Source organism: Phragmites australis, chromosome 5 (genome assembly GCF_958298935.1).
Source record: "Phragmites australis chromosome 5, lpPhrAust1.1, whole genome shotgun sequence".
NCBI classification, from domain to species: domain Eukaryota; kingdom Viridiplantae; phylum Streptophyta; class Magnoliopsida; order Poales; family Poaceae; genus Phragmites; species Phragmites australis.
This window is the reverse complement of record NC_084925.1, coordinates 29,857,115-29,868,240: the sequence shown is the minus strand read 5'-3', so window position 1 is coordinate 29,868,240 and position 11,126 is coordinate 29,857,115. Positions and strand designations below refer to the sequence as shown.

The following is an 11,126-nucleotide window of genomic DNA, read 5'->3' as shown; positions in this document are numbered from 1 at the left end:
TCTCCTCACCTTGGGCAAGTATATATGCCCTCTCCGGCCATGTTCTCTTTGATGATGTCTTCCTCAATGTCACGGCTTAGACACAGATGGATTGCACCGTCCTCTCCATCTCTATGGCACCATCTCTTCTGAGCTTGTCAAGATCATGATGACGTTCATCTCTATTGTGCGCCTTGTGTGGATTAGCCTCGAGCAGTAGTTCATGAGGAACAAGGAGACTTGTGCCATGTACCTAGACATATAATTTTGCAACTTCTTTCAGAGCGATCTCTCGATCTCCTAGCCGACTCAGCCTCTGCTACTCACGTGCGTATTGCCTCCCAGCATATCCTTCCTCCTGATCTTTGTTTCTATAAATCAATGTATGGAAGGATATGCGTGACATGTCCTATATATGTAACGTGTATGGCCCATCAATATATCACGTGAATTATTTCAGCCTTCAGCGACATGTTTCTACATGCTGTCTCTGTTAATTGGTTAGACTGGGCTGTGTTTGGAACAAGACCGGGTAATATAAACTGATCACCGATGTGGGCCCAAATTAGGATCAGTATACTTGGACTCGTGTTCTAATCCTAATGAAGCGTTCCTCCAGGTGGAGGCCCATGAGACCTGTCACCAGTTTTCTTCTGGTCTCCTTCAGCAACGTTTTGCAGATCGTCTGTCATCTGCTGAGTTTTTTTTTTTAGTTAAAATTTAAATAAATATATTCCCGACGAAAATATTTGCAAAAGTAGGCGCCTACCGCCAGCCCTCTGAGAGGGCGGGTACGGGTGCTAACCGCCCTCTCAGAGGGCGGATGGCCTAACCGCCCCCTCAGAGGGCGGAAAGAGGGGCTAACCGCCCAGGCCTTGGGGGGCGGTTAGCCCCTAGCCGCCCTCTGGCCCATTCAGAGGACGGTTAGGGGCTTTTTTTCATGTAAAATTAATTTGTTTTCCATTTTATCCTATAAAAATGTATTATTTTTGTAATTGAAGAAAAAAAAAGAAGGGGTGTAAGGAAATTAAGAAATTAAATTTGGAGGGGGTTATGTAATAACGGGAGGAAAAAATAGTAATTAGTAGTTGCAGCATTTTACGTGGGTATGGGGTGCGAATGAGGACAAACATAGTATTGAACACATGGTGAAAACATTACAATACACTGTAACCGCGACGACACGATGAGGAAACAAAGGTGGCATGTACGGTTCGCACTAAGACATACTTATTAGTACGCCGATCCTAATCATAACATGTCTTAGGGAGGAAAAGTATGTCGGGTTACATTAGGTACTCTCTACTGCGTGCATCTAGGATACTTTCCCTTTCGGAGGGCATCGGGACCTGCCGCCTTAGCACGGCGGGCTCTCTCCCGCTTCATTTCCCTCTCAGCCTGAGCCACGGTATGGTCATGCGCTGTCTTCCTCATGCGCTCTTCTTCCTCCCGCTTGAGACGAAGTTCCTCTTGCTGTTGCTCGTACTCCCGACGTGCGTACGCTTCCCTTCTCCACCTCATGTTCATGTCGACCCACAGCTTCTGTGAGTCATTTTGCTCATTGTCGAGCCACTGAATAAAATCACAGAGCGGTGGAGGGGACTGAACAAATGGAACAAGATGAGCGGTTAATAAAAGAGGGTGCATAATCGGAAGAGATGAGGCGGACATCTGTTACCGTACCGGTCGATAATCAGTTGTTGCATTGCGAGGCTTGTCATACTCGTAGTTTGCACACATGAAGAAGCGTAGTCCATAGGTGTATGAGATGTCCTGCGACTCGCAGAGCTTACAAAGGTCACCACAGAAGCTCCGGGGTCGAAGGCTGAGCCATCTCTGCATTTGAAAGACATGTACATTAATACATTGATAAATAAATACAAGAACAATATACTTCGAATGCAAATTAACTATATACGAAATTAACACATATTAAAATGGTACAAAACTAGCTGACCTAGACAACAGGTGCATCACCGCCTGCACTTTTGGGACAATATTTGCAAGGTTTGTAGTCATTACTCCATACCTGGCACCACCACTGTCGTACAGCAGAGCCCATTTTTCATTCGGCTAATTGCGTATCCACTGTGAAAAGCTCCTAATAGATGAGCCCAATCTCCTTACAATATGCGGAGTATCGGTTGGGAGACGACCGAGAGCTATTGGTTCCTCACCGTTAGGTGCGGCCTCCGCAGTTTATTTAAGAGTCAGTTCATCAAGTCTTGCCCATAATGCATTGAACTTACGTTGCTGGTTTTGACTGCACAACTTCTTGAAGAGCTTCATTAACTCTTTGTTTTTAAACTGTCTGTAGAAGTTCGCACCCATATGGCGCATGCACCACCTGCTTTTGAGATCTGGCCACTGTACTAGTACACCCCGTCGCACGCTACCGTGTTGCATATCCAGCAAAGCCTGCAACAATCCTGCATGTCTATCATGAATGAGACACACATCTGGTCGGTTAAGAACAATTGCATGCTTCACCCGCTCTAGGAACCAATACCAGCTGTCCCCATTCTCACTCTCCACGAACGCAAACCCTAGTGACAGGACTTGGTTGTTACCGTCGACCCCTATTGCAGACAATATTTGCCCTTTGTACTTCCCAGTTAGGAATGTTCCATCTAGGCATATGATGGGTCGGCAATATCTAAATGCTTTGATAGTTGCACCGAATGCAAAGAAAGCACGCTGCAACACTCTTTTTCCGCTGTACTCCACATCAGTAGAGGGGTAATGCTTGATATCATAGTAGCTGTCTGGATTTCTTGCACAAATTGTGGCTAATTGACGAGCCAGATTGTGATACGAATCTTCATATGTACCGAACCTCATCTCAATAGCCTTTTGTTTCGCCCTCCATGCCTTCGTATAATTTATTGTGTACTGGAATCTTTGCTCAATAGCACGGATTATTGATCGTGGCTCATACCTTAGGTTGTCCACAATCTCTTCGTACATAACATTTGCAATGAAAGCAGAAGACAGGTTCCAGTGGGCGAACTCTATTTCCTCAATATGACAATTATGTTTCTTAACTATTGAGCATTGCCAATAGTCTGCCCATTTCCCTCTGAATGCGTGCACCCGCCAAGGGCACTGAGGAACCAAGCACTTCACATCGTACTATCTTTTACTTGATTTAACAACCTTGAATTACCTACGAAGAGACAATGACCAGAATTTCACTGCATCAATAACTGCCTCTTTTGTAGGGTACATAGCACCCTATGACACCTCATTCTGATGGTATTGCCACGGTGTCTGGTCAGCCTCGCTAACCACCAACTTTGAAAATTCTTGATCCCGCCACTCTGCAGGAACTGCAGCATTACCCTCCTCATCAGAAGAATCCCCATCGACAAGGCCTTCCTCCAACTCTTCATCCTCCAAATCCATATCTTCAATGATGCTAGGGATGTGCTCCCCTTCATCAGCTACACCCATCGGCTGCAGCTCTGGAACATCACCAACCTCCTCTCTGGACCCTACATTAGCCGCCTCTGACTCATCTTCCACTGCCTCACTTGGTCCTGCTACTGCTTCTGCAGAGTTCACCTCATTTTGATCTTTCAGGTACGTCTCAGCTAATAAAACAAACGGTATGCCACGTTCACAGCATATATCTACATACTGCCTCCAAGTTGATGTGGCTTCGATGGGAACAAGCTCACCAAAGTATCCATGACTAGCACGGCTCAGAATAGCTTTCAACTTCAGCTCATATTGCTGCGGATCCAGTTGGAAAAACCGCATGAGCCATTTGCACACCCCCACAATAGTCCTCTCATTAGCCTTACTAAGCCCCTTCATAATATGGCAAAATTCAGAGAGATCTACACCGTTGGGACCGTACATAATTTCACCCTCACCATAATATATCTGAAAAATTAATTTATCTACCATTCCTGGAAACACCCGCAAACATAACACATGTTAAGACAACAAATTATATTTCTGATTATCGGATAAAATAGTTTTTAAATGCTACCCTAGGTTCGCAAATTATCATCTACTGTTGACTCATACGTCCGCATGTACAAGTAATATACTATAAACTATATACTACAAATAACATACTGAAAATAATATACTAAAAATAATATACTACAGGTAACAAATTGAAAATAATATACTAAAAATAATATTCTATATTCAACTATTATCGTACAATTTTCTAACTAAATTTGACAATTTTCTAAACCCTAGATCATAAATATCTAAAATATATGTCATATACTACTACTGCACTAATTAACAATAATAAAAAGGATAAAAAGATTTACCTGAATTTTTTTTTCAAATCCGCAGCCCAAATGCAGCAAGGCTTCACCGATCTCTCTTCCTCCCCTCTCCTCTCCTCTTTTCTCCTCTCTCCTCTCAACTTTTCTTTTTTTCCGAATTTTATGGTTTTTTTCTCATTTTTCGGGGTTTTTATAGACTCCAGAGCGCGGGGGGGCGGCGCGGGGCGATAAGCCTGTGGGGCTCGGGCGGGAAGCCCTAACCGCCCTCTCATAGGCCTACCGCCCTCTCAGAAGGCGGTTAGCACCCGTACCCGCCCTCTCAGAGGGCTGCAGCCCTCTGAGAGGGCATACTTTTACAAATATTTTCGCCGAGAATCTACTTATTTAAATTTTAACTCAAAAAATATATAAAAAAACTCGTCATCTGCTCATGTACGGGTCCCGATCCTGTCTCGAGACTATCCTTATGCATGCGTATGAACATACCAAAGACATCTTTACATATTGATCCTCAAATCACTATGCCAATGTCAGTTGCTAATCCTGGTCCTTTTTCAGGTTGCAAGGTCATGGTACCTGAAAAGGAAAATTGCATACGTCTTAATTTTTTCTTACAAATGTTTTACAAATGATAACATGGTAAATCATGATTAAATCTTGATTTGTCTTAGCTTCCCCTTGAATAAATCTAGCAATTGGGAGTCCTGTTTGTAACATCTTTACAACAAAAGTTTTAGTACGTGTACCACGGCTCAAGTTGCGCAGGTGGCAATGAGGTTTAGTTTTACCAGTGAGTTTACTGATCTTTAGCCTGGGACTATCCTTTAAAAAAAAAAACGAAGGGACTATCTGATTTTCATTAGTTTCGCTTGTTGTCGTTTTTGCCATAGAACCGGTCGGTAAGGAACGTGATTTCTGATAATAGAAATTGGGAGGGGTCTCCCCCGGCCACTTTATAAACTTTGACTTAACACTAAAAAACTGCACCAGAAATAAAAAATGATCAAAGTAAGTACACCGAAAAAATAATTTTATAAGATCCAAGTTCCTATATATACATAATAAACGTGGCTAGCAGAAAAGAATATATGTGAGATTAAATCCTATGTTAACCTCCTTGCAAAAAATCCTTATTTTAACCTTACACAATCTCACGTGCCCAGAGCAAATATAAGGGGGACTAGGGTTCAAGCTCTCCTACTGCTTCGCAGTCAATAAAAACCCGTCTGAGCCTCCTCTAATAGTTTTTTTTATGAATAAGGAAGAGAGAGAAGAAAATAAAGAGGAAAAAGAAGAGAACAGATAGGAGGAGAAAGAAGAGAGGTAGATGCGTCTGCATCCGCCACTGCACATGGCTATCCAGCACAGCTGATCACGATCGCAACGGTCCGGTCCAGTAACCCAAATTCCGCCTCCATCCGGTCCGCCCGCTCGTTATCCTCTCCACCACACCCTCGCGTTATCCAGCATCCGCGCCCTGCCCTCCGCCACGTCACGAAGCCCCGCCAAGTGGCGCCGCCCCAGTGGCGGCTCACCCCCCACGCGAGATAAGGCGTCGTCTCCCGTCCGGACCGCAGCTTTTAATAATCCATGCAGCGCCCGCCAAAACCTCCCCACGAAGCACCCAGGTCCACCCGTCGCAGCACTGCGCAAGAGCCAGAGGCAGCAGAGCACCGCGCCGCGCAGCAGAGCAGAGTAGCCTAGCCACCCATGGCGTCGCTCACCATGATGGCGTCCTTCTCCGCCGTGGCGGCGGCGGCCGCGCCCCCCGCGCGCCGCGGCGGCTTCGCGGCGGCCAGGGCCGCGAAGGTCGAGCGCTGCCAGGAGCCGGCCAGGCTGCAGGCGGCTGAGGAGGCGGAGGCCCGGCCCGCCGACGGGCGCCGCGCCGTGATGCTCGCGGCGGCGGCGGCGGCCGTGGCGGCCTTCGGCGGGGCCGGCGTCGCGTCGGCGGAACCCAGGAAGGGGACCCCCGAGGCGAAGAAGAAGTACGCGACCATCTGTGTCACCATGCCCACCGCCAAGATCTGCCACAACTGAGCATCACGCGCACGTTACAGGGCGTGCGTGACGCTGGGGGCGGTAAATATATGTACGGGTTTATGGCTTGCCGATTGATTCGAGCTTAGCTGCATGCGTGAGGCCGCTGCTGCCTGCTTGGCCGCCATGGACGGTCTCAGAGCTGTAATATCAACTGCAAATTAAATTCGTGGTGAAACCGTCCTTGTTGCTTTGCAAGCATTTGTTCCCGATTGGTATCTTTGATTTTGCGTTGGCGTTGAATTAATGGCGACGCAGACGCTGAGCTGAGCAGCCCTGCAGCTTAACAGCGATGCTATGCGCGCGTACGAGCAAAATCGTGTAGAAATTAACAGGTCCCGAGAGGAACTTTATATATATTCGGGGGCGATGCCCTGCCAGCGTCTGTCCAGCACCGTTTGCATCAGGGCCGGCTCTACAATTTTGAGGGCCCTAGGCGACCGCGGCACTATAGGCCCTTAAAGCTAAATATTATTTTCATTTGTATAATTTATAAATCATTTATTTTTTAAGATGATATAAATGAACATTGCTAATATGATAAACCGAGAAGTAATTAGTAAAAATTAACTTCTAACATATTCTTAAATCTCGATGAATAATGTCGATACTACAATAGAAAAATTAAAAGAACAGCAAAATAAAACTAGTAAGATTACCTAAAATAAAAACGAGAACCAAACTCAAATGACTCCATTGACAATGTTTCATAAAAGATGAGACGATGAATACCCAATGTCTCTCATAAAAAACAATTCCTTCGGGCATTTCTTGATGCAAAATCATTAAGGACAATATCGAGATCAATGCTGTCCAAGACATTCTTCTCAATGCAGCACATAGCCAAACCATTCAATCTTTCCTGTGACATAGTTGACCTCAAATAGTTTTTCAGTAATTTTAATTTTGAGAAACTTCTTTCAGCTGAAGCTACAGTCACAGGTACAGTTAAGAGGATCCGATAGGCAACAGAGACATTTGGATAGCAATCTGCAGCTATAACAAACTGAAGAATCTCAGGTGCTGACATCAAAACATCTGGCAAAATTACTTGCAGCACTTTTAATTCAGAGAAAAAATCATTTAACTCAACATCAGATGAGTTAACATGAGAAAAAGCTTCTACAAAAGTAGTGCAATGTTTTCGTAGATCAGTATCATCCAAGGACTTTAGATTTTTTGAGTTGAATAAGAAACCAAACACATTTTCAAATGCCTTCAACTGCTCAAATCGATTAGTCAATGAAGCAATTGCAACATCAATCATGACTAGAAAGTAATTAACTCTGAAGGATTCTATAGCTGACTGTGTTTCTTCATTTAGGTCATTTTCTTCATCAAAATGCTTCTTTCTTTTACCTTGACGTTTTGTAGGAAATTTTGGCTCTACATCCAATTCAGATGCAATGGCTTCTGCAATATCAATACTAGAAGTGAAGCCTTCATTTCTGTACCTCTTAAAAAATGAGATGACCCCATCAATTTGTTTGAGAGTAGCATCCATACACACAATTTTGGACTGCAACTTCTTGCTCACCATATTTATAGAAAATAAAATATCATGCCAAATAACCATACCAACTAAAAATTCAAAATTCTCAAGTGCAGTTATCAAAGATTGAGCATCACTCACTGCTTTTGGGTCATCAGTAGAAGATGTCTCCAGTTCCAACAAAGCTGACCTTATTTGGGGAGTTTGGTACCTGATAGCTTGTACACTGTTTATTCGACTCTCCCAACGAGTATTAGACAAATATTTGACAGTTAGTTCTGGAACATTGTCAAGCAAAATCTTCCACCTTTTAGTAGAACATGAAAACAATGCATATATCCGTTGTATAACACCGAAGAATGAAATAGCTTTGCTGCAAGATTTCGCCATATCACAAAGAGTGAGATTTAGACTATGACATGCACATGGCATATATAATGCTCTTGGATTAATTTCAAGCAAACGCTTCTGAACACCTTGGTGTTTTCCCTTCATGTTAGAACCATTGTCATAACCTTGACCTCTCACATCAGCGACATTCAAATCAAGAGAGTCCAATGCATTCATCAATTCATTAAAAAGCCCCAATCCTGATGTGTCATCCACCTTTAAGAACTCTAGAAAGAACTCCTCCACTCTCGGAATGTTACTTGACATGTTAACACACCGCACAATTAGAGTCATTTGTTCTTCATGGCTAACATCTGGGGTACAATCCAAGATAATAGAGAAATACTTGGCATCCTTGATGATCCTTAAAATAAAACTTTTCACGGCATGAGCAAGAATAGAAATTAACTCATTCTGAATATTGTGGCCAAGATAATGATGATGAATTTCATTATTTTGAATGCGCCTAATATGTTCTTGCATCACAGAATCAAATTCAGCAATCATTTCAATTGTGCCTAGAAAATTACCATTGTTATCCTGATAAAGTTTCTCATTGGATCCTCGAAAGGCCAAATTATGTTTAGCAAGAAACTTCACAGCAGAAACTATTCTTACCAAAACCTGTCTCCAACGCTCTTTTTCCTTTGCAATTTCCCGTTGCAAATCATCATCAATTGTCTGATTTTTCCTTAACCTCAACCTAAGTTCATTCCACGTATTCATATTTGTCATATGCTCAACGCTGTTCTCATGTTGTTTGAGTCTCCCACTGAGATGCTTCCAGTCCCTCAATCCATCATATGCCAACAAAGTTTTGGTCTGATTTGATTTGAACAATCGACAGCAAAAACAGTAAACTTTATCCACATGCTTAGAGTAAACCAACCACTTTCTATCAACAACCTCACCATTACTTAACTTCCTGGAGTAGTAAGCATATGAAAAATGTCTACCACTACTATCCGAAGGAAACTGCAAATTCAATTCTCTCACAGGTCCTTTTTCAATTAAGATATCTCTTCCCCTATTGTCAAGATTGTCCCATGTTCTAGGATCATAGATAGCTAACAAAGAATCTTTTTGTTCATCAGCATTTGAATTTTCAGTATCAGATGAAGGCAATAAATTTTGTTCCCCTGTACCATCCTCATTGACATCAACTTCTGCATTTAAATTATGATTAGGTTCCTGCCCTTGATCTTCTGTACTACAATCATCTATATCTTCAGGATTATCACCGGAAACAACATTACTTGAAACTGAAAAAAACTTATGTATAGCACCCTTTTGCGATTCAATAAACTGATCTTCTCGTTTTCTTTTTTTCCTTTTCTCAGCACCCGACAAATGCTTCTTAGGCAACATTCTAACACCTGAAATTAGAAAGGAAAATAAGCAACAAGAACACTAACGACCTAACCAATGTGTACTGTTTCATCTACGAATAACCGTACAAATTAAATCAGCGAATTGCAATTTGCACAATTAAATTAGCCATCCAGTCAAACAAAATAGGTAAATAGAAAAAAAGGGAATAAGGGATCTTCTAACCAGTGTCTGTGACTCTGCGTGAGGCGTGCTGCACCTGCACTGCTGCGTCTGCGTCTGCGTCACTGCGTGCACTGGAGGCCGGAGCAGGACAAGAACAACTGAACAAGACTCGTCGACTTCCGGACTTCGACTTGGCGTCGGCGCGTCGCGTGACTCGCGTCTCACGGTCTCAGCGAGACAGCGAGTCGGCGTCTCGGCGACAGCGTCGGTCTCACGGTCTGCCGTCTGCCGATTGCCGTACGCGGTACGCCAGTATTTGGACTGCTCCGCTCACCCGCGCGACTGCGCCGTCCGGCCGTCGGTGATCGGTCTGGCACTCTGGCGTCTGCGGACTGCGCTACCGACCTGCCGTCTGCGTCTGGCCGTCTCCCGTCTGCCGATCTGCGACGTCGGCGCTGGGGCGCTAGGGCCTGGGCGGCGGGCGCTAGTGTCTGCCTGTCTGGCGTCTGCCCGTCTGCGGACTACGGGAGCCAGAGCCCAGAGCAGGCACGAGGCAGGCTGCAGGCCACGTCCGGACGTCCCGAGACAGCTGCCGTGGGGCCCTCTTCCGGCTTGGGCCCTAGGCGGTCGCACCTCCCGCCCTGGCCCAGAGCCGGCCCTGGTTTGCATATACGGTCCTCGACAGAAGACAATAAGCGGTGAATGCATGCCAGGGCAGAGGCACCTCACCTGCTCATGTGTTGGTTAACTCGCATGCTGATTAACTCGTAATGACACCGCAACAATCCTAATTACCTCGAGCGCACAGCTCCTTGAGCTTGTGTTTGTGTATTGCTATCATGAGGCTTTGTTGCGACGCCATTTGGTCGCCGGAGCAACTGGGTCGATCAAGTTGTTTCAGAAGAGCAGAGCCTTTTGCACCTGCGTATGCCTGCCGCCGACCTCACGAAGTGCTGCGCTAGTGCTGCATCGCGCAACCACCACGCTCTCTCGTGCTGTCGTGGGCGCCCGTGACGCTATTTTTCCATTCTAATGTGCTCGCTTGGTCACCTTGCTATCGCGCCGGTCACGTACTCACGTCCGTCACCTCCAACTTCCTGGTCATCCATTCCACGGCTCTTCTGCAAAGTGCGTCATCGAGACAGCCTTTGCTCCTTATATAGGTTCTATTTAGCACAATTTTTGCTTATGTATAATCTGCTTTCTGCAGAATTATGTGAAAAACAGATTTTGCTTCTCTAAATTATGCAGTTTATTATTAGAATCTATTTACTGATAACCTGTTACAGAATCCTACCGTTTGGCACAACTTCTGCAGAATACTCTAAGATCTACAAGCAGAAGCTATGCCAAATAAAATTATAGTCAATATTCACGTACCATCTCCCCTTTTTATATAGTCAGATCAGAAAGGTATATCATACTCAGAGTCTTAGCGTAACCTTCTTATGTTATATGGAGGATTCTTCTTGATTCGAGGATAT

General features: G+C 44.5%; 2 protein-coding genes across 2 annotated transcripts; one reads left to right on the top strand and one right to left on the bottom strand.

Moving 5' to 3' along the window:
- The first annotated feature begins 5,821 nt into the window (after window positions 1-5,821).
- On the top strand, window positions 5,822-6,464 carry LOC133919172 (photosystem II 5 kDa protein, chloroplastic-like). Its single transcript, XM_062363468.1, has one exon. It carries the CDS (start codon window positions 5,940-5,942, stop codon window positions 6,264-6,266), a length of 327 nt encoding a protein of 108 aa, XP_062219452.1. The 5' UTR covers window positions 5,822-5,939; the 3' UTR covers window positions 6,267-6,464.
- A 544-nt stretch (window positions 6,465-7,008) lies between these two features.
- LOC133917943 (uncharacterized) lies at window positions 7,009-10,504 on the bottom strand. Its single transcript, XM_062361752.1, has 3 exons — window positions 10,438-10,504; window positions 7,845-9,524; window positions 7,009-7,679 (listed from the first exon to the last, which is right to left on the bottom strand). The coding sequence occupies exons 1-3, from the start codon at window positions 10,502-10,504 to the stop codon at window positions 7,009-7,011; spliced, it is 2,418 nt and encodes an 805-aa protein (XP_062217736.1).
- Between the last annotated feature and the right edge of the window lie 622 nt (window positions 10,505-11,126).

What these genes read in the sequence shown, in the direction of transcription:
- LOC133919172 (XM_062363468.1), top strand. Translation starts at nt 5,940, where the DNA reads ATGGCGTCGCTCACCATGATGGCGTCCTTCTCCGCCGTGGCGGCGGCG.
- LOC133917943 (XM_062361752.1), bottom strand. Translation starts at nt 10,504, where the DNA reads ATGGCGTCGCAACAAAGCCTCATGATAGCAATACACAAACACAAGCTC. An exon ending in CAAGGAGCTGTGCGCTCGAG is followed by an intron (nt 9,525 to 10,437) that starts GTAATTAGGATT and finishes TTCTAATTTCAG; the next exon opens with GTGTTAGAATGTTGCCTAAG. An exon ending in GAATTTTGAATTTTTAGTTG is followed by an intron (nt 7,680 to 7,844) that starts GTATGGTTATTT and finishes TTGATATTGCAG; the next exon opens with AAGCCATTGCATCTGAATTG.